The 27,082-nt window shown below is 48.6% G+C and overlaps 1 protein-coding gene across 2 annotated transcripts in view; it reads right to left on the bottom strand.

The window, feature by feature from the left end:
* The window catches only part of TTC12 (tetratricopeptide repeat domain 12), a 54,244-nt gene that overhangs the window by 5,292 nt on the left and 21,870 nt on the right, over positions 1 to 27,082 (bottom strand). For both annotated transcript variants that reach the window (XM_043579361.1, XM_043579362.1), the window contains exons 7-18: positions 24,049 to 24,108; positions 18,974 to 19,045; positions 14,386 to 14,446; positions 13,761 to 13,949; positions 12,643 to 12,712; positions 11,711 to 11,799; positions 9,482 to 9,650; positions 3,937 to 4,029; positions 2,876 to 2,936; positions 1,945 to 2,082; positions 1,377 to 1,475; positions 856 to 924 (exon numbers count right to left, since the gene is read on the bottom strand). In XM_043579361.1, coding sequence (XP_043435296.1) covers positions 856 to 924; positions 1,377 to 1,475; positions 1,945 to 2,082; positions 2,876 to 2,936; positions 3,937 to 4,029; positions 9,482 to 9,650; positions 11,711 to 11,799; positions 12,643 to 12,712; positions 13,761 to 13,949; positions 14,386 to 14,446; positions 18,974 to 19,045; positions 24,049 to 24,108 — 1,170 coding nt within the window. The remainder of the gene's footprint in view (positions 1 to 855; positions 925 to 1,376; positions 1,476 to 1,944; positions 2,083 to 2,875; positions 2,937 to 3,936; positions 4,030 to 9,481; positions 9,651 to 11,710; positions 11,800 to 12,642; positions 12,713 to 13,760; positions 13,950 to 14,385; positions 14,447 to 18,973; positions 19,046 to 24,048; positions 24,109 to 27,082) is intronic.

Raw genomic sequence — 27,082 nt, 5'->3', positions numbered from 1 at the left:
GATGCTTGCCACTTTTGGGGTGATGGGTCTTTATTTTGAGGATCTGATGAAAGGCATGATGCCTTTGCCATGAAAATGCATGTGCCCCCAAAACTGTCTATACAATTTCAGGGGGTTCCAGGGACCCTGGAGACCTGCCATGCACTCCAGGAGTCCACATGAAAACCCTCCACCCTGTCCTGTCTGAATTGACTTTGGGGAAGTTGCAGGCACACTAGTCCCACACAGGGTTCGTTGCATCTGTTCAGAACCTTTATTGTGATCCTGGACCCAGTCTCCAGTATGTGCTCCCTTGGAGGACTGGTTTCCCACACCTGCTGGATGTGCCCCAGGTGTTTCTCTGAGCACTAGGGCCCTGACCTAATAGGTGGAGAAGTTGGGGTGATTACTTCTGTGAGTAAACAACACATCCTTGGATGATAGCAAATGGTCTGTGGATCATACTGATGTCCCCCCGATGCTCTGTGTTGACCACAGGTCTTTCTCAGCTTTCTTGTCCAAATGTCAGAAGCACAAATAAGAAAGCCACCCCAGCATGCATGTCCAAGGGGGCTAAAACCATTGTGCATAAACAGCCTCTGGGATCATGGGCTTCAAAATACAGGCCTGGCTTTCTTGAGTATGGAAAAAGATTGTAAATGAAATCTCATCACCTGTACAATTTGTCCTATTCCAAGGACAAATCCTATAATTAAACTGTCGAAGTTGTTAAGTTGCAAACCATACAGAAAAGAGATTCCTGACTTGGGTCCATGGACTCTTGGGGGTCCACAGATGGGCACTGGGTTGGACGGTCACCGACTCCCCTGGAACAACAAAGGAAGCCGTTTCTGGATCTCCCGGGGAGACACTTACTGTCAGGATCCCTCCATCCTGGCTGTTGAGTAGAAACATGCACCTTCTGCTCACCTCCACAGCCCAAACCTGCCACGACAGGAGAGAGGAGGAGGTCTAAATGGCCTGTTAATCTGAATCCTCCATGGAGCTCCTTCTGAGCCAACAGCACTGGCCTCTCCCTCTTCAGCATGGCCACACCCTGTCCGTATTTCCCTCACGACCCCTTCTTCCATCGCTCTTGCTGCTTCCCACAACTGTCTCATCTCCCTAACTACAGGGCAATGCCTTGAGGGCGGGGAGCACATTTTACTTGACTTTGGAAAGGCAGAACCTAGCACTGTGCTCAGCACATCCTGGACACTCGGTCCACTTTCTGGAGCAGAGTGACACAGTGTCCGTCCTGCTCTCCCCATTCCCGCCACCAGGGTGTGAGTCCCCCGCTTCTACTCTCTCTCTGAAAGCCAGAGCAGTTCTATTAATGCACAGGCTTGGGCTTGGGTTGTGCCGGGGCTCCCTGCAGGGAGGAAAGACTGCCGTACCTCACAGATGAAGGGGGACTGAAGACACAAGTTCATCACAAGTCCCAGGAGCGTGTACAGGACGTTTCTGAACAGGTCCACAGCCTCTTCACACCTGGCCTTGGGAAACAAAGCAAAGGGATCAGTGACCTTTCTGCCCTGCAGCTTTTCACGGCCACCTCATCCCTTTGGCAGTGATCTTAGTTACTCACGCGCCCTGAACTGTCAGTGTTGTGACACTAGGAGATGGTGGAAGATCAGAGACCAATTCCGTGAATTAGTGTTAGTGGAGAAGACTTGCAAGGAATCTCTGGTGCCTGAGCCATGAGACTGTGGCTCGGCCCGGTCCTATGTTTAAACTGGGGAGTGGGCAGTCAAGCCAACTCCACCGGAAAGTCCTCCAAACTCTCCAGGGTGGATGGAGGGCTCTTTAAGGCCGGCCACCCATAAAATCTATGGTTGTAGAAGGGGTAAGCCACTGGCTCCAGCCCCCTCAAAAAGAATTTTTGGAAAAGCCGGCTAATCAAGAAGAAGCCACTGCTCCCAAAGCAGGTAAAGGACTACATTCTGAACGGAAGAGTCACAGTACCATGAGGCCCAGACAGGCATCCCCGAACTCTTCAGAGCCACACATCTGTCTTCGGACGGCAGCCTCAGCACTAAGGTTTCCCATGAGGGCAATACACTGGCAAAGAGCTGACGTGTTGGTTATTGTAGGTTCTCTCCTCTAAGAATGAGCCAAGAGAAGGAAAGTCTGCAGAGAGCAGGCAAACGATGCCGGAGCAATCTCTAGGGGCATCCCTCACTCAGCAAAACGCCTGGGAAGCAGACTGCGGAATGTCACCCAGGGGCACCAATGGGGCCACCTGGCACCAGCATGGAGGGAGGCACACAGGCAGTGGACCCAAAAGCACCCTAGCCTGGGATGGGGAGGCCTGGGGCTTCATCTCAGTGACTCCACCAACCCGCTGGGAGGGCTGGGGTGAGTCTCGTCCCTTCTCAGAGCTTCCATTTCCATGTGCGTGGAATACAGGGATATGGGCAAGCTCTCAGGTCCCCTGAGACTTTGGTGACTCCCATGGCACAGGGTCCAGTCATAGCATGCTGTCCTAGGAGGACCCCACCTTGCTATGTCCTGCTTCATCAGCTCAAATCACTACTTGCCTTCCCGCTGGGGATGACCACCACTCAGGGACACGGCTGCCCGTGGTACTTACGACGAGCCTTGGGGTCAGAAGGGGACTGACCGACCGGAGCTGACACCCTCTCTCTGCCTCCACCTAAGACACAGTCCACACCCATCCTCTTTTCCCCGGCACTCGAGCCCCATCCATAGGCCCTCCCCACCTGTCCCAACTGCACTTGTTGTGATAACAGAATTGTGTCAATTCCAGCTGTGAAGAAATGATTAATCAACCCGAGAGACAACAGGAGTTCTGGAGCGTAAACTGTGTTTAAACGGCTCTGCTCACGCGTCTGCGAATGTCTGTCACAGGTGCGAAAAATGCGGGCTTGCTCACCAGAACACCTGTGAGTGCCGGGAGCACACCTGGAAGGTTGGCCTGGAACCAGACTTGGAATCTGTGGAGAAAACATCCCCACGATTTAGTTCTACACTGCACAAACTATAACAGAAATACGGTGTCTTGGGTAAGGGAGCAGAGTATCACAGGCTCAGGGACCGTGTGATGTGCAGTATGCATGGATGATTTATTCTGAACCAAAAAAAAAAAAAATGTCACTGGGTATGTAATGTGGCTTTAATTTTTCTAAGTCGGGAGAATTGCCTTTGACGTTAAACAGCAGACCTCACGTGGTAACTCTTTTAGTGCGGAAGTTGCTGGAATCCCTCGATTTCTGCCAAGCTCACTCACCACCAGCCCGGCCCTCCCCTGGTTCTGTGGGCCATGCAAACAGGAAACACAGAGCAAGCATGTTTATTGCACAGCGGTGAGGAGGGCCCAGATACACACACATCTGCTCCTACTAGAGCGGCTTTGACACATTCCCGGCCCATGCCATGGCCTGTCTGTGGGCACAGACAGCTCTTTCTCATCATAGGACCATGCTAAGCAAGACACCCTTAAGTTTGTGAGATTTAAAAACAGACCAAAGATGCACTTAAACCCCCAAGAATTATGAAAATTGAAGACCTCTGCTGTCTTCCCCAGCAGCTAAGTGGAGGGAAGGGGGGATTACCCACAATGCCACTGAGAACCCAAGGGCAGGTTGCTTTCTATTCTCAGACTCATTCAACACACATTTGCTGGGCAGTTCCGAATGGGCACTGATGAAGGGAAGGAAGCTTCTCCAACTGACAGTAGCTTTGTAAACTGTGAGAGGTACCGTTTTTTAAGTCTGTTACTGCTTCCAGACCCATGAAGGACGGGGGTCCCCCTGCAGGCAGGGGGGACTGGAAGGGCCAGCCACAGCCCCCTGCTTGGAAGGCAGCGGCTCTTCTACTCAGTGAATCTTATGATGCTCAGTTGGCCAAACCTCCCTGCATAGTGCATATTTTTAAAGATCAGACAGTTTTACAAATGTTGAAAAGGAAATGTCAGTTTCTGGAAATAAAAATTACCTTTCTTCCAGAGCCAAGTCTGTGAGCAGTTCCATAGCAGAGTTGGCCTTCTTATCTGAGAAATCAAGAAAGGACACCAGGGCTTCCAACAATCTGCAAAAATCCAGAACAACCTCAGAGCAGGCTGTCCTCCAGCCGACAGCATCCCCAACAAGGAGACCTCACAAAAAGGCCAGAAAGGAGTCTGCGTCTGGGTCACATAAGCTGAAAGGTGGCCTCACTACGTCCTCCTGAGCAGCCCAGCTCCCTGCCCACCCCAAAGAGACAGACACTTTCCTATGGGGATGACTCTGCCACTTAAACTCCCAGAGGGTTGAACAGTTTTAACCAAAGTTCACTGACTATCAGATGTCAACTGGGACGGAATCTCTGGCACCTCTGCCAACTTCAATCACCATAAGTGACATCTAGGTGGCATGCTTCCTAATCTGCTGCCGACTCAAGTGGGAGGGAGGGCCCCCTAACGAAGTGGGGGATGGAGTAAGGTTTCAACAAGATTTTGACGGGCTGCTGAATATGTCGGATGATATTGAATAGGGTTAAATTCAAAGCCCTCCCGTTAGAGCTGGAAATTCTGTATGAGCAATAGACCTGGGAGACCTGGTTCAGACCTGGCTCATGTGAAAGATTCAAGGGCATTTAGCCGATTGCAAACCCAGGATGAACAAACAGTGTGCTACAGCTGCCAAAAAAAGCTAATGCAATCTGTGGCTGTCCTAACGGCCTGGCTGGCACCACTAGGAGTCATCTGTCCAGCCAACCCGCACTAACCACCTACTGTGTGCTCGGTGCTGGGCTCAGTGCAGGGATACAGTGCTGGGCACCTGGTCCCCTACAGTGACACACGCGTTAGGTGGTATGTTAGAAACAGATGCATGTAAAGTGGGCACAGTGTCTACCTGGCATGTGGTGTGGGAGGACGGAGATAAAGGCTTCAGAGAGCAGAGGGCATGTCGGCTGTCCCCCGAAAGTACAGTGTTCACTTGTGTTTGTTCATTCAAGCAACATCACTTACTGATGACAAAGTGCCAGACGGTGTGGTGGGTTCTGGGGCCGCAGCAAGGAAATAAGACAACGTCTCAGCTCTGTGTCAGGCACATGGGGACAGGGGCAGAGCATCACAAGCAGAGCACACGGCATTCACAAGGACGGTGAGGCACAAAACGGCAGGGGCACACGTGGGGACGCCAGCAGTTCCTCATAGCTGCTGCTTACGGCACGAGGACAGGACAGCGAGCGGCAAGGCGGGGTGCTGCGCCTTCTGTGTCCTGCTGGCAATTTGTGCTTCACCCGCGGGCCTAGGTTTTGCCGAGTGTGCTGGTGAATGGTGGGGGAGGCAGCTTCGTGGGCCTCTCGGTCTTTGGCGGAGGCTGCGTCTTAGTGAAGTGTGTAGGGAGTTCCCGAGCACTGTGTTTCGTGGTGTTGGAGAATTAATGCTATAGGCCTTAGAGAGTCATTCTGGAGTTTTAAGTAGGCACATAACAGAACAGATGTGCATCGGAGGCAAATCCCTATGGTGGAATAGCGGAGGCAGGACTGGAGCCCACCGTACAGGAGACAGGGGATCCAACGGGGGGAGAACTGGAATGGTCCAGACAGTAAAGATGGGGGGATTCGCTGAGGCAGGGGCAGGGCGAGACACACAGTTGGGAAGAGAGAGGCCCTCGTGAAGTCCTAGAAGGGGTGCTCACAGATGCCAGAAGAGAGCCCTAAGGAAGGATCCCGGGATGCGGAAGAGGGAGAAGTGACAATATACCATCTTCCCACCCAGAGGGGCCCTCAGGAGTCTGGCTTAAGCGACTGGGTGGATGGAAGTGCCACCTATGAAGATAGGAAATTCAGGCAGAGGGTCTGCTTTGAAGAACCACTTGTGATTTAACCTAGTGATGCCTGTGGAGTTGACACGGAAGATGTCCGGCAGCAGAGGAGGGTTTTCTGGCACTCAAGAGAGGGACTTGTATGTGATAATTGAGGCCACGAATGAGAAGAGGGCCAAGAGTAGGATCCCTGATTTGCAAGGGTGACCGCATAAGGGGAGTTTGCCAAGGAAACCAGGAAGGAAGAGCCTGGGGGCAGAAGGAGGGCCACGAGGGGTGGCCAGCCACGTGCTGGAGTTTCACGAAGAGTGCAGCAATCCACAGGACCCAGTGCCACGGGGAAGCCAACAACAGAGGCAGAAAAGGGACCATCAGGTTGGGGACTGGGGTTTAGGAGTAGACTCCAGCCACCCACATCTATGCCACCGGATTATTCAGCAGCTCGTTCTAGGAGGGGTCTGGAAGTCAAATAATCTGAAGAATGGTCAAGGAAACCAGGATGCTTAACCTGGAAAAGATCAGTGTCTTCAGATGCCGCAAACACTGGAAAGTGGGAGAATTGAAGCGGTCCGGAGGCCTCCAACAGACTGGACCAAGGCCTCCCTGTAAGGAGCGTGGAATGGGGCAGGCACTTTGTGTCCAGTGCAAGGAGATAGCTTTCCATCAGTCAGAACTAGCCTGGAACAGGATGGGCTGCCCTGGGAGGTGAGATCTGCATCCTCTAATTGGCTGGGGCAAGTTTCCCAGTCTACTAGCTGCTCTAGCGCCCGTCCTAATCACATGGAGAAGAATACAATGACAATGCTGGAGTCCTCCCTGGAGGGCATCACACACAGACCACAGTGGGGTACCGCAAAGGGGACAGCGGCCCTGGATGGGGCTGGACTGGACTGTTTCTGTGGTCCCAGGTAACTCCAAGCTTCTGCAAATCCCCGACTTCCTTAGAAGAGTGTTCTAGTGTTCCTGCTATCAGAAATTACAGATTTTACAGTTAGTTCAGAGTCTTCACTCATCAGTTTAACTCTGTTTTCTTCAGTCTTGAGGATGGACAAAACGACGCTGAAATGCACAGAAGTGGAGCCGGCAGTCTTGGCTCACCTTGCTGTTTGTCTCGAGAGACGTGAACAACGAGACTTCCTCTCCATGTGACAAGACACACATCCTAACTGGAGTCATTATCCAGTAAGGACATAGCGGTCCTTTCTCCTCCCTCCTGTCTCCTTTTTGGATGGCAGATTTTCTGCTCTGCTGACAGACAGTTGTCCCTATAGTGGACCCCAGGTCAGAAAATGCTCTGGTGAACCAACAAATGCACGTTCACCTCAGTTTAGGACCCTGAGCAAATAGACCCTGAAGAGAGAAAATGAAAATGCTTTTAAAAGTTATTGAGTCCACACCATGTGTCAGGTATGACTCCAGTTCCTTCCTTCCTTCCTTCCTTCCTTCCTTCCTTCCTTCCTTCCTTCCTCCCTCCCTCCCTCTCTTTCTTTCTTCCTTTCTTTCGTGTTTATTTTTGAGACAGAGACAGAGTTCGAGCAGGGGAGGGGGAGAGAGAGAGAGAGAGAGGGAGACACAGAATCCAAAGCAGGCTCCAGGCTCTGAGCTGTCAGCACAGAGCCTGACCTGGGGCTCAAACCCACAAACCGCAAGATGATGACCTGAGCTGAAGCTGGACGCTTAACCAACTGAGCCACCCAGGCACCCCACCAGTCCTTTCTTTACTGTGGCAGATGCCGTTTGGTGGCTAATCCCACAGATATGCTGCTCTCCCCTTCTATCCTACCTGACTCTCCTGGAGCCACTTTGCCCACAGGAGTGGCATGGGACACAATCCTGATCCAACAGAAATAAGGAGTGGCTTCTCTTGATAAATGGGACAGATCCTAGCTGCTATTAACCTGTCTCAACAAGGGATGTGATACTTGGAGCTGCAGCACCCTCGTGGGACCATGAGGGAAAGGTCAAGAGAAGGACAGAGACCTTGAGCCGGATATCTTGAAGTCATTGAACTGGTGTTGCCATCTTTAGTCTTTTTTGTTACGCGAGGTAAACGAGACCAGCGTCTCCTGGCCAAGTGCTGTGTAAAATGCTGCAGAGAAAACTGTAACCGGCGTACGTGTATCACTTCTGTTAAGCTTCATCGTTAGTCTGTGATACAGATGAGACACCGGAGTGCGTGGAGGCTAAGCAGCTTTCCTGGGCCACGTGAATAGAAGGAGACGAGCAGAGGCTCTGGGGTCATGACTGCTGAACTGAAAACCCCAGTGCTTTGCACAAAGTGATATGAGCCCTCGCTCGGTGCCTGTCAGAGCACATTTGTCGCTCCAACTTCTCATTTGGGGAAAAGCACGTGAAGAGGAATGTGGTATGTGTGCCCGCGAGGGTCATGGGACCTGGGTGCCTCCTTGTCCTGCGCCGAACCATCTCCCTTCATTTCAGAGAACACATTCCATCTCTTTCCGGTTTAATAGTGGGCAGAAGGTAAGAAGCTGAGTGTCTTGGACAGCCTGGGGACTAGGCCGTACTGTGTGAGATGCTCATAAACGCCACTCTCCAAAACAATGGAAAAATTCAAATTACAATTCAAGCAATTCAGAGACAGCTGGGAGGGGGTGGCTTACGACAACTCAGCTACATTTACTCAGACCAAAACCAAATGAAAAACCATGAGGAAGGTACTGAGGAAATGACTGCAGTCATGTGAAACGTGAAACATGCTTTTGAGGACTTAACTCCAATGATCCATCTGCTTGTGTGGGCTGAGCTTCAGGGGGGTTGCCTTTGCCTGTGAGCCATGGGGGCTGCCCCTGGGCTGGGACGGGGAGGGGCTCAATAACCACCCGGTCCTGAGCACAGAGGACGTCCTCCCCACACGGGGAGGGGCCCCGGAGGCCTCAGCTTGGCCGGGGATCGGAGAGAGGGCTGGCCTGCAGAGACACGGCGGGGTGAGATTCCCTGCTTCTCTGAGGCAGCTCCTCCTGCCCCATTTGTGAAATGGTGTCATAACACTGATCTCGCCGACCTCCCAGGCTGAGAAGAGAGAAGGTGAGGTAATGATAGTGAGAAGAATCGGAAGCCAACTCATTTTTAGACGGTGTGTGAAACACGAATAGAGCAAGCTCTCGTCACGGCTCCTGCTTCCACTGGGTTGAACGACACGAAATCGCCAACATGCAGCTCTTTTCATAGAGAAAATGAGAATTTTGCATGGAAAAACTGGTAATATTTCGACTGAAAAGCACTGGACAGAATCACTGGGGTTCAGTTGTTTCTTTTATCAGGTGTAATAAGGGAGAGGCACATGCTGTTTCTACAGCCGGACGCCTTGGACAGACCTACGCGCAAGAGTATTCGAGACGTGTTTGATTTGTTTATGCTCTACCTTGCTCCGGAAGGGCTTGAAGAACATGCAAAATCAGAGTTACCACAAACAGGAATGGAAGAAGTTCAGGCAAAAAGAGGGTAGATGGAGCACCGAGGCCGAAGGGGCAGGGGCCCACGGCCCGCCCTAGGGCTGGACGCCCAGTCCCGATGGAGGGGCTACCATCTCCGCCGTCTCTAATATCTGTGAGACAGAGGCGGCTCAGAGAGGTGCAACTGCCCACGTGCTAAGTTCAGACGGGAGGTCGTCCCGTGTCGGATGGTGTGGGAAGGGGGACGGGCAGGTCTTAACGTGGCGGGTGACCGTGTGAAAAGCCGCAGAGAAGACCCTGCCAGCAGAGCCCTACCGGGTCAGGTCAAGGTGGCCGACGACAAGGCTCCGTCCGTGGTCCGTCCTGGCGAGCTGCAGCAGCAGGGCCAGGCTCTGCTTCCGGAGGCCCAGAACGCGGGAGGTCAGCAGGGAGGGCAGCAGGCCGCCCATCTCGGGGCGCAGCAGCAGCAGGCGCTGGTTCTCCTCTGCAAGACAGGGGACGGGCATCTCAGGCACATGACAGCGGTCAAACCAGTCATTTGCCACCATCCCAACGGGCAAACCAGCTCTTCTGCCCTCATTTGAGAGGCAGAGTAATAAAGTGTAAGAGCCTGAGCTCTGGAGCCAGGCTGCCGGGTCCCGATGGCCAGGGAAATGATTGAGGCTGAGTCATCAACTCCCACGTTCCTCAGTTTCCTCATCAGAGAAATGGGGAAGACAGCCAACGTGGCCGAGGTGTTAGGAGGGTTCAGTGAGTGAGTCGGTGATGGCGCTCGGAACAGGGCCTGGCACACACGTTCGGTCACAGGTTCCTTGGTGTGCGGGATTTGGGATGTGAGGAAAGGGACAAGAATCAGCCTACCTGTGGCTATGTTTAGACAGTCAGTTTTCATATGGTGGCCAGAGGAACCACCGGTTCTTTCTAGAAAACTGGGGTGTCATGTGAGGACATTGATTAATAGAGATGTAAGTGACTTCCAGAGTGCTGGCAGGGATCTGCCCCCTTTCACCTGGTTCATTTTCTAGCCAGGTACATGAATTTGAGAGGAAGCAGAGGGACAGGCTGGAGTGGAGACTTCGCCACAAAAGAGAGCAGAGTTTGTGCAGTTTATATATTTTTTCTCATACTGGAAAAGCAGCTCATTGCAAACAATCCAAAAGCTGAAAATGTGGGTTCCCTCATCTTGGGACCCCTCCAGGTGAGCTCACTCCTTAAAGGAGCTGTGCTCATCTCTCCTGTGAATAACATTAGAGAATGACCCATCCTATCCTGTAATTGGCTTCTGTCTCCCACTCAACAGTCTATCACGGACACCCGTCTCTGTCCTTAACTTTGTAAGCACCCCCTTGTCCTTTCTAAAGTCTTCTTTGTATTTACTGAGTTGGGTACCCCAAGATTTCACGGCTCTGATAGAGCGTTTACATCACAGGCTGTGTCTGACAATATTTCTTCTGATGTCAAAGAAAAATGTGACCCCCAAGGTTCACAGAAACCCAAGTAGGTGCGTGCTGAGGAAATCAGGGCTGCAGGGAGGGAGGGCTATCTCTGGTTTGCCCTGAGTAAACACACGGCCACCAAGCCCTGCCTCTCTCACCCTCCTGTGGTGGGGGAATGTGAGATCGCCCCCCACCCCCCGGGGCAAGTGCAGGATCCTAAGGAGTGGCAAGGCACCTTGATAATGGTATTAGTCTGAGCATAATTCCCTTCAGGAAAGAGTCCCCCGGATTCTCTAGTCTTCTGCAACTTCCGATGATTCCCTGGCTCTACTAAATCAATGGAAAAAATCCTATTTTCCCATATTCAGCATGTCATGGTCTGCAAATTGCACCCACGAACTCTTCTGCTGGCTTCCCACAGAAGCCTTGCAAAAAGGAGACCCAGGCATCACTATTCCCATTTTCAGTGTTTTCTGTCCAAGGTCGGACCTTTCCCTATGGAAACACCACTTTTTTAACATGAGGGAAACACTTAAAAATTTTTTTTACATTCACTACATTACAAAGGGGTAAGAGAGATTGTGCAGAAACTTCATGAACCCCAGAAGATGCTGATAGGTAAAAAGGTAAATAAATGTTAATATGGTAAATAAAAGCCCTGCAGCATTTTACTGTCTCATTATCACACGAATCAGTGTCACAAGATGCTAGCAGGGACAACCGAAAATCTCAGGATGCTGAAATGGGTACCACGGTCAGCCAAAAGGAACCGTAGTTTTAGGTGGACAGGAAAGGAACATCTCCGTCCCCACCCGAGGCACAAAGCCCAAGGGGTGCCCGTGGAGCAGGAGCTGAGGTCATGAGTCTGCAAAGGGCAGAGGGGATAAGACCTCTCAGTATGCTGACAGTGACTGTGTCCACCGTCAAGGCAGTAGTAAGGGTGGCAGAGACATGACTCTACTGCAGGCCTCGCCTCTGATCGATATGCTGTCTCTGGGGGAAGGTCTGAACATCAGCTCCCTCGGGACCGGCCAGGATCACGCCCGAGCGCGGCGCTCCCGCATCAACAGTACGCTAACAGTGATGAGCAGTGACCACCCTGGCTTACCGTTCCCAGCGCACACTGCTTGCCAGAGTCTGAGGACGGACACACAGACCGTCTCTTCCACTGCCTCTTTCCCTGCCGTGGAGAAGCACCTAGAACAGACAAAGGATGGCGATATTAAAACTGGAAAGCAGTACTGATCTTCTTTGTAGTTGGTTTTATTTCACCTCCAGACTTCTCCAATGTGGGTTTAAGAAAGTCATGTTATAGCCCAGAGCCGCAGGTCACCAGGACTGGAGGGCAGAGAGCTCCAGGACAGTCATGCAGGCCGAGGAGTCGGGGCTGCACAGAGGGAGGCTGGTGAGCCGCGGCCATGGGCGATGGCTGCACGGTGACCAGTGAACTGTAGTGGGCCAGCAGGCCACTGAGGGTCCATGGGCTTCCTCACACATGCAAACATGTGCCAGTGAGTCTAGCCCACAGCAGTGTTCTCCTTAGCCTGGGGAACTGCACCCAAACCATCAAAATAGGAAATAAAATAAAAATAAAATAACATTTAGCAATCCACTTCCTTCCATATGGATCTCTTTTCAGATAAAAATTAGAAATGGGATCAGCCAGGACCCAGCTGATCTCACTTCTTGAGGCGATCAGCAAATTCCAAGAGAGGAGAACAAATAGCAATCTTGCAAACATTGGTGGGAAACCAGGAAAAGATGGTCACTTCTCAGGCTCTGCAGTGCCTGGAGGGACCCGGGAAGTTTTGCGGACCCCTTCTCTCTCTGCGGTCATTGCTTGTGGTGTAACTCAAACCACCCGAGGCACAAGGCCCAAGAGGTGCCCGTGGAGCAGCACCGCTCTCTCCCAGGGGCCCCCAACACTGACTAAATGGTCAGGCCACCCGGTGAAGCCACTGCCTGTGCAGGCAGGGGTTTCGGGGGAAACTGGTTGTCCTTCCTCGCTCTACTGCTGGCTGACTTTACAAACACCCCTACCTTCTTATGACCTCATTCTCGCCGATGACACTGAATCCGTTGTGTGTTCTGAATAAAGTCTGTTCTGGGCCTGGAACAAATTCATAAAAAACCGGGTCAGACTCCTGAACTGTCTGGCTGAGGTCTAGCGGACAGTGAGAAATCCAACACGGAATGTCAAGCTCACCAAATTAACGGTTTGGGTGGAAACAAATACCTTTCCTTTCTGAAACCTATGGCTGTCATCAGCCACTTGTTGCCCCAGTAGAAGGGACGTCCTGTTCAGAGAAGGGGAGCCGAGCCTGCGTGGCCTCGTGGGTTATCTGACAACTCGTCATTTTATGATCTTTAGAGAGTCTCCAGGAGCTGCTTAACCTCTGGGACGAACTAGCATATTCACCTCTCTTGAATATTTATTTTGAAGCTCTGTCTAGGCTCTAGAGAACCTAAAACCTCCAAGAAACTACTGCAGGGAGCATTTGAGTGTCTTCCATCATATGCTAAAGGGAGGTCAGAGATCCTGCCTCGTTGTACAGACGGCATCCTGTCACTGAGTCAAAAAGTGGCGTAAGCCCCGATGGCAACATTTACGAGAACTGGTGAAGGAGAACAGCACGGCTCTCGTTAGCAGGAGAGCTCATGTTTGCTCTGAAACTACGTGTCCCAGGCAGCCATTAAACATAACGGGATGAACCTTAGAGTTTATCCTACAGAATCGGGTCTTCCATTCCTCGACGTTTGGGAGATTTGTGAGGGCAGTCTACGGTGTTCGGGGTGTACGTGGGGTACGCGTGGGATATGCAGCAGGTGTGCAGGTATGTGTATGATGTGTGGAGGGGGAAGTATGTGTGGCGTGTGTGTATGTGATGTAAACAGATGCGGTGTGTGTGTGTGTTCTGTGCTTTATTGCGTGGAGGGTGTTTACTGCGTATGTGCTGAGCACATGCATGCTCTGGGGGAGGATGGAGCTGGGGCGGGGGTATATTTCCTGCACACCCTGTTTAGTCCCCACATCACAGTATGTCTTGAGTATCTGTGGAAGGAAGGGACACAGAGATTCTTTGCCTCATCAGGGCTGACCTCTCAACTGCCCCTTTACACCAACTATATCCACGAGGCCATACGCGTCTCCGGCTTACAATCCTTTATCATTTCAGTCAGGATTTCAATCCCTCCTGCATAGAACAAGGGGGTCTGATCAGGCTTGCAGAGAGTCTCCAGGACATTCTTGACTGTCACTGCCGTGTTCTTTCCCGAATCCAGCAATTCGTGGGCTTCCTTCTCTTGAAGATCTGCTTTCTCCCGGAGATTTACTTGATTGAGGTATTCTAGCAAAACAAGAAGGAAAACAAAGGAAAGAAACCAAATAAAACTCCAACAATCAACATCACCACACAAAGAGCTGCGTTTTTGAGGATGGGAGGTTGAGAGCATGAAGCATTAAAATCATTCTTACCTGGTTTCAGGAAGGAAAATTTTAGGAAGGGTGGACAGTCTATACCCAGAATCTTAAACCATCTTGGGGATTCAAGGACAACATTACTGCCTTGTCTAGAAGGTTTCTAAGGGGCAATGGTTGTAGAAAGGAGGAAGGCAAAGGTCTGAGTGGGAGAACAGAGGAAAGAGAAGGGGGTAGCCTGCTAACAGTGAGAGTTTGATGTGGCTTTGAGGCCAAGAGCAGAGAAGGAGTGGAAGGCACCTTAGGGCCAGAGCACAAAGCAAAAGTGGAATTCAAACTAAGGACACCAGCAGGAACATTCTCACCTTTCACTTGGGTCTGCAGCTGGGGGTTTATTTCTAAGATCTTCTGATAACACTCTCTAGACTGGAAAAAAAGAAACACGACCTTGAAGAGTGGTCAGGGGTAAAGGTGATTATTAAGAAAGGCACTGGGTACCACAAGGCTTGGCTTCATTATTTCCTCCCAGCCTCCTCTTGCTCCCAGCGTAGGAGGTAGGCATGGGGAACACAGCATGCGTCTGACATTTTGTTTAGGCTTCTCTGGTTCTGTGGGACAAGAGGTATTATTTCAGAGTTTATTTTTAAAAAGTAGTGTTGTCAGATACAGCCTGTGATGGAAAAATAGCTAGTCCTAAATTCTCATGGATTATGTCTGGTTGGAATAGGATTAATCATAAGGTAATTGCAAAATTTAGATATGATATTTGCACTGAGAGAGAACGGGAGGCTACTTGTCAGATAAGCCCACAAGGAAGGAAATAAATGAAGCTAGACACTGTTGACAGAAACTTTTGGGAATAGGAAAAGAGAAGTACCTATTTATTTATTTATTTATTTATTTATTTATTTATTTTTTAACGTTTATTTATTTTTGAGACAGAGAGAGACAGAGCATGAACAGGGGAGGGGCAGAGAGAGAGGGAGACACAGAATCGGAAGCAGGCTCCAGGCTCTGAGCTGTCAGCCCAGAGCCCGATGCGGGGCTCGAACTCACGGACCGCAAGATCGTGACCCGGGCCGAAGTCGGACGCTTAACCGACTGAACCACCCAGGCGCCCTGAGAAGTACCTATTTAAATAAACAGGGCTGCAAAGACAGCCAGGAAGGGGTCCACTCACTGGCCATATAAGGGTCGCAAGAAAACTTGAGTGAGGGGCTCTCAGTGAAGAAATTTCTAAAAAGTTTCTGGAGAAAAGACAGATTGTAGTTCGTGGGGCATGTTACTGGGTTTAGAGCAGTACTGTCCTCAGGGTTATCAAGAATGGCCTAGTCATTGAGAAAAAAGCTAAAAAAAAAAGTGGTTCTGAGACATCTTGAAAGCTCAAGGCTCATCTAGAAGATTAGGACTAAGAAATGAACTGAAGAAAAAACATCACATTAAAACAGAGAATAGTGTTGCAGGACAGAAGTATACACATCAAACATGGTAACTGCTATAGACTGAGTGTTTGTGTCTCCCCAAAATTCATATGTTGAAACTGAACCCCCAATGTGATGCACTTGGAGGTGGGGCCTTTGGGAGGTGATTAGGTCATCGGGGTGGAGCCCTCATGAATGACATTTGTGCCCTTATCAAAAGACCCCAGAGCACTCTCCTAACCCTTCTGGCTGTCTGTCAACTAGGAAGCGGGCCTCACCAGACACCAAATCTACTGGTATCTTGATTTAGACACTCCAGTCTTCAGAACTGTGAGAAATGAATGCTTGTTGTTTAAGCCTCCTGGTCCCTGGTAGTTCCTATATGGCAGCCCAAAAGGACTAGGACAGTGAAGCTGTGTCCAACTTCTTTTTAACCCTAGATCTAGTCTACCAGCAATGGCTCTTGGCTTCACTGTTGGTATATATCCAGATTCCCATCATTTCTCACCACCTCCCTCAACACCAACCTGATACAAGCCATCATTACATCTCACTTGCAAAGTCTGTTGCTTTAGCCTTCTAACTAGTTCTCTGTTCTTTTCTGACTAGGCCAAGATCTATTCTCAATGCAGCAGAGCGATCCTTTAAAGCATGAGTCACATCATTTCACTCCTTCCCTCAAAACCCTCCAATGGCTCCCACCTCACTCACAGTAAAAGCCAAAATCCTTCCAAAAGCCTGGAAGGCATAGGGAATTAGTCCCCTACCATACCCCCCTCACCTGCCTGACCTCATCTCCTATCACTCTTCTCTAGCTATTCTGCTAACTGGACCACTACTCTATTATGTATCCACATGGCTTGCTCACTTCACTCCCTCCCTTCCTTCAGAGATGCCTTCCCTGACCACTCCATATAAAACCAATCTCACCTTCATTGCTTCCTGATTTTGTTTGCCCAATAACACTTATCACCATCCAACATACTACACATCTATTTATTTGGTTCCTGTCTCCCGGCCCCACCTATCCCAAGAATGTAAGTTCCATTTAGTCAAGGAGTTTGTCTTGTTCACTACTATATTCCTATTGTCTAGGACAGTACCAGAGACACAGAAAGCATGTATACATGTTGACTAAGTGAATTAATTAACTCAATGAACGAGTGAATAGAATCTGGTGGAGAAGGGAGGATTAACATTTTGTTCTTCCACTTTTTTATTATTTGACCTTACTAGAATAAGCCTGTATTACTTTTAGGATTAAAATCCAACAAAGCAAAGAATTCTTAAAATGTACAATAGAAGTCAATTTCTTTTTTAAAAACATAATATCTTCTAAGTGGAAAGACATCCCATGTTCATAGATCATAAAACTTACTATTGTTAAGATAGGAATACTCCCCAAATTGATCTACAGATTCAATGTAATCTCCATCAAAATTCCATCTGGCTTCTTTGCAGAAATTGATAAGCTGATCCTAAAATTTGTATGGTAATTCAAGGGACCTAGAATAACTAAACAAGCTTGAAAAGGCAGAGCAAAGTTAGAAGACTCAAACTTCCCAATTTCAAATTCTACTAAAGCTATAGGAATTAGGGCAATATGGCATAGAGATAAGAACAGACATAGATCAATGAAATAAAATGGAGAGTTCAGAAATAAATACATTCATTTATGATCAATTGATTTTTGACAAGGGTGCCAAAATCATTCAGTAGGAGACAGAATAGTCATTTTAACAAATGGGGCTGGGATAACTGGATATCCACATGCAAAAGAATAAAATTAGGTCCCTTCCTCACACCATATCTAAAAATTAACTCAAAATCAGAGCTAAAGTCATAAAACAGAAGAAAACATGGAAGTAAATCTTGGATTAGGCAATGGTTTCTTACATAAGACATCAAAAGTATAAGCAATCAGGGGCGCCTGGGTGGCGCAGTCGGTTGGGCGTCCGACTTCAGCCAGGTCACGGTCTCGCGGTCCGTGAGTTCGAGCCCCGCGTCAGGCTCTGGGCTGATGGCTCGGAGCCTGGAGCCTGTTTCCGATTCTGTGTCTCCCTCTCTCTCTGCCCCTCCCCCGTTCATGCTCTGTCTCTCTCTGTCCCAAAGGTGGATAAACGTTGAAAAAAAGAAAAAAAAAAAAGTATAAGCAATCAAAGGAAAAAATAATTTAGACTCCCATCAAAATTAAAAATTTTTTGTGCTACAAAGGACACAATCAAGAAAGTTAAAGGACAACACAAAAAATGAAAGAAAATATCTGAAAAGTCATTTATCTGATAAGGAACTTGTATCCACAATATATAAGGTACTGTTTATTTAATATAAAAATACAAATAACCTAATAAAACATGGGCAAAGGATCTGGAGACATTTCTCCAAAGGAGATATACAAATGGCCAACAAGCACGTGAAAAGAGACGTAATGTCATTAGCTGTCAAGGAAATGCAGATCAAAACAACAACGAGTCATGTTTTACACCCACTGGGATGACTATAATCAAAAAGAGATAATGAGAAGTATTGCGCAGGATATAGAGAAACGGAAACCATGTCCTGCCGGTGGGCATGTAAGACGGTGCAGCCACTTTGGAAAACACTTTGGCAGTTCCTCCAAAGGTTAAACATAGAGTTATGTAACTGAGCAGTTCCACTCCTGGATAGAATGTACTCGACAGGACCATACACACATGCCCACACAAAAACTTGTATGTGGATGTTCATATAATGGTCCTAAGGGAAAATAACCCAAATGTTCATCAACTGATGAATGGATACATAAAATGTAGCCTACTGATACAACAGAATATTATTCAGCACTAAAAGGAATGAAGTCCTGATAGGTGCTACAACATGGGTGAACCTTGAAAACATCATGTTAAGTGAAAGAGGCCAGTCACAAAAGACTATCTCTTGCATAATTCTATTTATATGAAGAGCCTAGGCAAATGTATACAGACAGAAGTAGATTAGTGACTGCCGTGGGTTGAGGTTAGGGTGGGGGGAAGGAGAGTGGTACTAATGGCTAGAGTGCTTTTGGGGAGGTGACAAAAATGTTCTAAAGTTGAGTGTGGTGATAGTTGCACATCTCTGTGAATACATGAAAACCCACTGAATTGTATACCGTCCACAGATGAACTGTCTGGTGTGTGAATTATATCTCAATAAAGCTGCTATTCGCAACATACTATATCTTAGTCTGCCTATATATCTGCATGGTTACTTTTGAGTGAAGAGATTACAAGTGAGTTTTCTTTTCATTTGTTGGCTTATATTTTTCTCTCCAGAGATGCTCCTCCTGGGGCTGACGGAACACTGGTAAAAGATACTGCAGAAGGGATTCCCAGAGAAGGTGGGGATGCCACTCAACGTCCTTCCCAACTCAACACATGGTAAGATGTTCCTTGGAAAATACTGTAAAAGGCAGATTAATATCTAATCGGCTTGGAGGAACGTAGTCCTTCTCTGAGACAATCTGGAGCATCGCTCTGGGATCAAACAAGCCACTTCTACTCCTCTAAGAACTTACCACATTGTAGTTCTTCAGGGCCAGATGGGCCTTTCCCATATGGAAATATGCTTTTGTGCATTTTTCATCACACTGCATAAAAGAGAATGACTGATCAGATGTTTGAAGTCATTAGCCACTCCCCTCATTGCCTGGCTAACAGAGTTAAGGCAGTACTTCGGTTCTCAGCACAGCTACCACGGTTGGCAATTAAAACTTTTCTGTGCGTTTGTGACCAAACTAATTGGTGCATGCTGCATGTACAAGTAAGCTCTCCATCAAATTAATTAATGATACTTGCCAGTTTTCATTTCCACGTAATGAGACTCAATCAGGAGACAAACCAGAAACCCTTAGTTTAGGAGAGCTCTCAACCTTGCCTAAACATTAGAATCGCCTGGGATGCTAATCAAAATCTGGAAGGCAAGGCTGAAGCCCATACCAATTAAATTATACTCCAGGGTAGGACTCAGGCATCAACAGTTTTTTTAAGCTCTCTAGGTGCTGTAAACATGCAGCCAAGCTTAAGGACCACTGGTTTAACAGAAGAGAGAGACACCAACCCTGGGTCAACAGCTGAGGTTATGGTTACATCTTAGCGGGTCTGGCAATAAATCACACCACACATCCTGGGAACTTCTATTCTTATCACTTAAGATCAGGAGGGATGCCTCCTTCAAAAGGCAGGATCAGGATCGAAACTTACGGGAGACCACGGCATTTGCACAGGGGCCCTACACCTGCCTGCCCCTGATGATTACAACTTCAGAGGGACTGATTGGGCACAAAGACGTCAACTGTAACTTCTAGCATCCAGTTAATCAAACCCTTTCCCATGCGAGGCATTGTGCCAGGGATGCCCTCCAAGGGTCTAGATTTAAAGAGGTGATGAGTGCCAGCTCAGGAGTCTAAAAAGTCCTGGGTGAACGCCTGGCCCGCCTCTCACCAGAAGCGGGGTGTTGGCCAGGCCACCTAACTTCTGTGATGCTCATTCTCCTCACGTGGAAAGTGAAGACAGTGACAGTGTCTCGCTCGCAGGTTGTCACGGGGAGGTAACGCACGTGGCGCTCAGTGCAGCACCAGGTGGTACGGCATCAGCAGCTGTTGCCACAACGGTTGCCACAGCAGCTGCTGTCCATTTCAGGGCAGAAGGGACTTTGAAGAAAAGCTAAGTGGTCATAGAAGAGGTGACACGGTCATATTTGGAGAGGGCTTTACAGCTGATTTTCACGAACATCATTTCCTGACGCGCTGAGTGAATGCCAGTGGTAAGTAATAGTGCATTATTGTTCAGTCCTTACGTGCGGCTCATAGGACTTGTCTCGTATAATCCTTGTAACAACTCTACGAAGTTGATGCAGTTCTTATCCCCATTTTACAGATGAGGAAACTAGGGGGTGGAGAGGTTCAAGGTCACATAGATACTAAGTGGATGAGCTGGGATTTAAAATCTGGCCATCTGACTCTGCCCCAAAGGCTTAAAAGGACACCAAATCACCTTGAGAAAAGTGCCCTAGCAGGTGAGGAGAGGGAAGCCCACTCCAAAGAGGCCTGGTCTAACAAAGAGTGTGCGAAGGAGGGATCTGAGGTGGGTCTCAAAGGATGTGGAGAGGTGAAGAGAGAAGGAGGGAGGGAGAATGGGCTGAGCAAGGTCGGGAGGTGGGAGGGGGCAGGGAGCTTCCATCCAGGACAAAGGGCAGGGGCAGGGCAGGGAGGGTGTGGCTGGAAGGGGTGAGTGAGCAGCGGGGGCATACAGGATAGTCTAGAGGTGGCGCACAGAACTGACCAGAGGCGGGAAAGGCAGGGGCCAAGTGAGGAAACCAAGACAGTCATGCAGAATGAGGGGCCGCATCTGCCCTGGTGGAGCAGCAGAGAGAATGCAGACGCCAGAGCTCTGTCACAGACAGATGACAAAGAAGAGGAGGATGTCAAGTAACGAGTTTGGGGTTCAGATGTCTGGAAGGCAGCACATGCCATTAACAGAAGGGGAAGTCGGGGCTGGTAATGAGGAAGGCTGGGGGAAGATGATGAGTTTGTTCCTAGACGCGTCATCTTTCCAGTGATGCGAAGACAACCACGGAGACCTGCGCCCTGCAGTCCTCGGAGGTGGAGATGGGGAACAAGGTCTCTGGGCCGGCTGGACCCAGGAGAGACAAGAGCTTTGAGGGGGAAGCTGCAGAGAGAGGCCAGGGAGCCCAGGAGTGAAGCCTGGAGAATCCACAAAGGATGAGGTCGAGGGGGCAGGAAAGGAATGGTGAGGGGGAAAGAAAGTGCCAGTGCCGCAGCCCATGAAAGCCAAATGTTCACTGTCCCTTGGCTGCAGGGTTACAGCAGGGGGCAAAAATAAACCCGGAGCCTCAGAGCCCTGTCCTTGCCACCCTGTGTGTCTCTGTGTGTCACAGAGATGGGGCGTGGTCATGACTCTGCCTGCCCTGGCTGCTAACAGAAGTCCTCTCTGATGGGTCCTTCTCCTCTGATCATGTGTCAACATTCACCAGGATATTTTCAGTTGAGTCCCAGATCCCCTTAAAAGGAGTCCTGTTTTGGGACACGTGGGTGGCCTAGCCAGTTAAGCGTCCGACTTGGGCTCACGTCATGATCTCACGGTCCGTGGGTTCGAGCCCCCATATCGGGCTCTGCTGACAGCTCAGAGCCTGGAACCTGCTTTGGATTCTGTGTCTCCCTCTCTCTCTGCCCCTCTCCTGTTCACACACTCCCTCTATCTGTCAAAAATAAACATTAAAAAAGATTTTTAAAAAAGGAGTCCAGTTTTCAGAGGATGATGGATTTTATCATGCAGAAAGTATTCCACCAAGAAAGAAATGACTCTGACTGGAACCAGCTTCACTGCCTCATCTTCCCTGATGAGGAACAGGAGTCTTGAAATATCCTCATGTGAGCTTGTCTCTACCAATTCAAAAGTGTCAAAAATCTTAAATGAGCATGAAAGTTACTAACACCATTAATAATGGGATGGCAATGACATGCGTTATTGAGATACTACTTTTAAAGAGAGAAACTTTTAACTCACCACTTTGACACAGAACTGACACTGTTAGTTTTTAGAGCTCCTCATACATTTTCCCCCAGCCCTCCAAGTGTTTACACAGCCTCTTCAACCGGGAGCCTCGCTGGGCATTTCACAAGACTGGCTGCTGAATGTCAGAGTTTTTTTAATGTCAGCTTTGCTGGGCCCGCTTTGCCTTGGTTTCACCCTTAATTACATTGTGCTTCATTTAACACTTGGGAACCGGCCAGCATGTGACCCTGAATCAACATGCTGATGGTGTCACTACCTCTTTGGTCCTTTTCAGATCAGAACAGATACTCCTGGGAGCCCCACTGGGAGATCTTGCTTCTCCCACGGAAGGGAGCAAGATCCACACCCAGGGACTGTAGGGTTTCTCAGGTCCAGTAGAGAAGCTGTACGAAGTACAGGATTCAGACACTGGCTTACAGTGAGACTAACATCAGCTATGCGGTTCGGCACAGGTTACTTCATTCACCTTCAAGGCTTGGTTTCCTTGCCAGAAAAATAAGGATGACGGTGGTAGTGAACAGAAGAGAAGAGAAGGCCGTGAGGCTCACGGCCAGCACGCCGCAAACGGGGGCTTTAACACTTGATCTTAGCCAAGAGGCCGAGAAGCAATAAACGGGGGCTTTTGCTGTGATTATTGGAATAATTGAGGAAAACATCCTTGCCTCTCTCTTCTCTTATGGAATGGGGGCAGAAAAGAAATTATGGTCACATAAAGTGACAAGACAGGTTGGGGACCTAGGCTGGTCCTAAGCTGTGAAGAACCTGAGGTCATCAGCTCTGGGCAGCTCTTGTAACCTCAAGACCATAACGGTGCAATGGGGCAGGATTTGCCAATACGCCGGATCTTCTAAGGGAAAGGGGAATCATGCACCCCACCTGTCAGTTCCGGAGGAGCCCTCGTACTTTATAAACCATCATTCATCAAGGTGAGTTTCTAACTCACCCCAGTCTCCCTTGCTTACCTTGTCAATAAAAAATAAGGAAGGAGGTGTGGCCAATATGCTGCTGTCAAAACATGCTCTAGTTTTGGGCCACGCTCACTGCCCTGGGGTTCAGTGGGCTGAATGGGAGGAATCTGGGCCAGAAGATAAACCTGGCACGTTCTCCTGGCACTTCAGTTTTATGTGATTGTAAGTTATCGAAGATACTATGGGGATATTAGGACAAAGAGATAAATTTCATGGAGTGCCATGCCAAATTTGCAAGATTTTTATGATAAAACATGTATCTAACAAGAAAAGTCCTGCTCTCCGCCTCTAGACTCTGTGGTGGGGCGGGGGGGGGGGGGCAGTGCTCATGTTCCTCTGTCAGCAGCCCTTCCGTGAAGAGAGAAACACTCGTTTTGGTTCTTCAGTTAAAGCCCCTACAACACAGCGACTCAGCTGAATGGGATGAAGACTTATTTAAATATTTAGTCATCTGAAATAATGTCCCTAAGAAGTGATCATGACATTTCTCTTTTAAAAACTCTTGTACTATTTCCACCGACAGTCCTTACCTCTCCTCACCTTAAATGAGCTATTTTGGCAGATTTGGGAGGAAGTATCCTGCACAGAAGCATGTGATCTGCCTGAGCCCTGACTAGTATCCAGGCTGAACAGCAGGAATTCTACGTGCTGATCATTCCTCTGCAAATATGCCAAATTACTGGAGCTAGAGGAAAAGCACAAACTGATGAGGAAGAACAACACTGCACAAACAAGTTCCCGTGGTTGGTTCTAGAAACAGAAAGAGGTGTTACCACTGCCACATGAAGCAGAGCTGCTGATAATACAGCAGAAAAGAATGAGCCCTTGCAAAATAAACCTTGAAAAACCAGCATTAACAGCAGCCTCTCTGGAGTACTTACTGCGAGCTGGGTGCTCCATATGCATTACCGTGACCCTTACAACAATTCCGTTTATCCCATTTTATAGATGAGGAAACCGAGGCTCTGACTGCAGAGCTCATGGCCCGCCATGAAACTCTGGCCGCTCCCCTCCATTCCCTTCAAGACCGAGATGCCCTGCCTGGCAGGCCAGGCTCCATCATGTGGAAAAAAGATCCATCTTCTTACCTTCAGAGCCCACTCACAATCCACTACTGCTTTCTGGAAGTCCCCGAGTTTTATATAAGCCTGTAATGACACAAACAGCTTCTGTTGATACATAATTCTTCAGCAAGCGGTCTTCAGTTGACACAGACAGAGCAGTCCAACAACAGAAGGGTGATGACAGGGAACCAGTCCCTCCCCATGTCAGCCACGGCTCCAGCAGAAAATGGAGGGCACACACACATGAGGTGACTTTAACAGAAGGACTACTTACAAGCTGAGGGCAAGGCTCAGGGAAACCAACAGGAACGTTACGGAACCCCAAGTCTAGCAACGATGGACAGCCGTTACCGCTGCTAGGGTGAGGGGGCAGAAGGACGAGCCATGGACAGGTGGGAGAGGACAGCTTTGTGGACGGCACTGCCTGGTGGGAGCTGAGGCCTTTAGTAGGGCTACAGGTGGGAGAATAAATACCCCACTCTCATTTCCTCCTTCCTTCTGATCTCACTGGCTGAACCCATGCAAGCTAGAAAGCTGGGAAGTCAGGGGGCCAGTCCACAGAGGTCAGTCCCCCCAGGGCACAGAAGGCAGGGAGGAAGAGGATCTGGAAAGGCAAAAGAAAGTACGTAGCACACTAAACACATCTACAAAGTAAGAGCTGACTTCTAGAGTCTACCCTACTGTGGATGCTCCAGAAGGAAACCAAATGGTAGAGCGAATCAAAGAGGTAATAATAAGTGTTGGTGAGAATGCAGAAAAATCAGAACCCTCACACACTGCTGGTGGGAATGTAAAGTGGGGTAGCCACTTTGGTAGACAGTCTGGCAGTTAGTTCTTCAAAGGGTTAAACACAGAATTACCATATGATCCAGCCACTCCTGGGTGTATGTATACCCAAAGGGACTGTAAACACAGGCACATAAAAACTTGTGCACAGATGTTCACAGCAGCATTGTTGATAATACCCAAAAAGCAGAAACAACTCAAATGTCCATCAACTGATGAATGGATAGCTAAAACGTGGTCCATCCATACAGTGGAATATTATTTGGCAATAAAAAGGAATGAAGCATCAGTACATATTACAACATGGATGAGCTTTGAAAACATGTTACAGGAGAGAAGCCAGACACAAAAGGAAAAAATATGCATGACTCTATTTGAATGAAATGTACAGAGGAGGCACATGTATGGAGACAGAAAGTCGATTCGTGGTTGCCTAGGGCTGTGGGTAGAGGTGCACGGGAGGGCTGGGACTGGGGGCAGGGGTGCATGGGAGCAGTGAGGGTGCAGGGGAGCACTGGGGTGGGGGTAGGGGTGCATGGGAGCACTGGGGCTGGGGGCAGGGGTGCATGGGAGCGGTGGGGGTGCAGGGGAGCACTGGGGCGGGGGGTAAGGGTGCACGGGAGTGCTGGGGCTGGGTGCATGGGAGCACTGAGGCAGGGGCAGGGGTGCACGGGAGCATGGAGGGCTACTTAAAGGGTATGGGGTTTCTTTTTGCGATCATGACAATGTTCTAAGATTGCTTACAGTGATGGTTGCACAACTCTGTGAATACACTAAAAACCACTGATTCATATACTTTAAATGGGTGAATTGCATGTTACGCCAATTATATCTGAATAAAGCTGGTACTAAAAAAAAGACGAAGAAAAATTTCTCCTTCTTTCCTCATAAGCACAGCAAGAAGGAAGGGATCTAGAAAATGGGCTAACATTTAAGAGTCAGACCATCACTACAATCCACCAGTGCCAAATGCCCTGGGAGCCTCTTCTGGGATTCCCTCCTACCCTCTCCCCCCACCCCAGACTCAGAATTAGGGACAATCTTGAAAATCAAGAATTGACTCAGAATCCTGGGATCCACTCAATCGAAACTGAATTCAGTTCATTTATAGTTTCAGAGAACTAGTGACATATAAACTAACAAAGCGCTGCTCAACAGCAAGTGTGATGGCTACCATACCTTCTGAATTAATTACTGGACACAATAGGTATTCAATAAATTCTTATTAAGTTGAACTAAACAGACTTTAAGCACTCTTCTCTTGGAAAGCTCCCAGGAAGCAGCAATGATCACTCTGGTGTGAAAAAGGAAAACCAGGCACTTGGAGAATAAGGGGTTTCCCCAGGGTCCCATCAGTCACCCAAGCTAGAGCCCATACATGTATAGTTCTGCCCCTGATCAAAACTGTACTGGGCACCGTGACATTGTTATTGATAACTCTGAGCAGATATTTACATGGTCAAGCCAATTATGGGGCCAGTGTTATAACTCATCCCAAGCAAGGAGGGAGCAGGCAAGAGCTGGCTAATGAAGTTCAGCAGTGCAGCGATTTGCTCCCATAGAAAGGAAGCTGCTGAGCAGTGCTTTCATTAACTCAGGCTCTGGACTAATTGAAGATGATGACTCTTTGAACTGTCTGTTCCACAGAGCACCATCCTTTCCCCCAGGGTTTGGGGTTTCATTTGAAAGTCAGATGATGTGAGGAGGAAACTAGCATCCTTTTAGACAAAGGTAGTCACAAATCCGTGACATTGTTAGTCAGGAGACATACAGACTCTGAAAATGCATACACTGGCTTCAACAATTTCTCTACACAGTCTTTTCCTTTTCCTTCTTTATTTTTTTTTTAAGGCTTGGATTCAACACCCTATAAATTCCCTCTTCTCTTTTGCTTTTCCACTTCTTAAAAAGAACTACTTTCCCAAATGGCAATTAAACTCCTGATTGATCTAAATTATGCCAGCAACCTATTGATCATAACATTAGCTCCAGGAGAAACACAGAGCAATGAAAGGGTATGTTTTCTCTCTAGCAAACATCAACACTCAATTCACAGGGTCTTATTAAGTGTTTCTAACACTGCATGCAAACGGGAGGCATTTTAAAAATAGCCAATCGTGATTTGGTGATTCTTTTTTTTTTTTCACAGTTCTTATTTTACTTTTTAATTTACATCCAAGTTAGCACACGGTGCAACAATGATTTCAGGAGTAGATTCCTTAATGTCCCTTACCAATTTAGCCCAACCCCCACCCACAGCCCCTCCAGTAAC

The sequence above is a fragment of the Prionailurus bengalensis genome, chromosome D1, assembly GCF_016509475.1.
Source record: "Prionailurus bengalensis isolate Pbe53 chromosome D1, Fcat_Pben_1.1_paternal_pri, whole genome shotgun sequence".
In the NCBI taxonomy this organism is placed as follows: Eukaryota; Metazoa; Chordata; class Mammalia; order Carnivora; family Felidae; genus Prionailurus; species Prionailurus bengalensis.
This window is presented reverse-complemented; position numbering and strand designations above follow the sequence as displayed.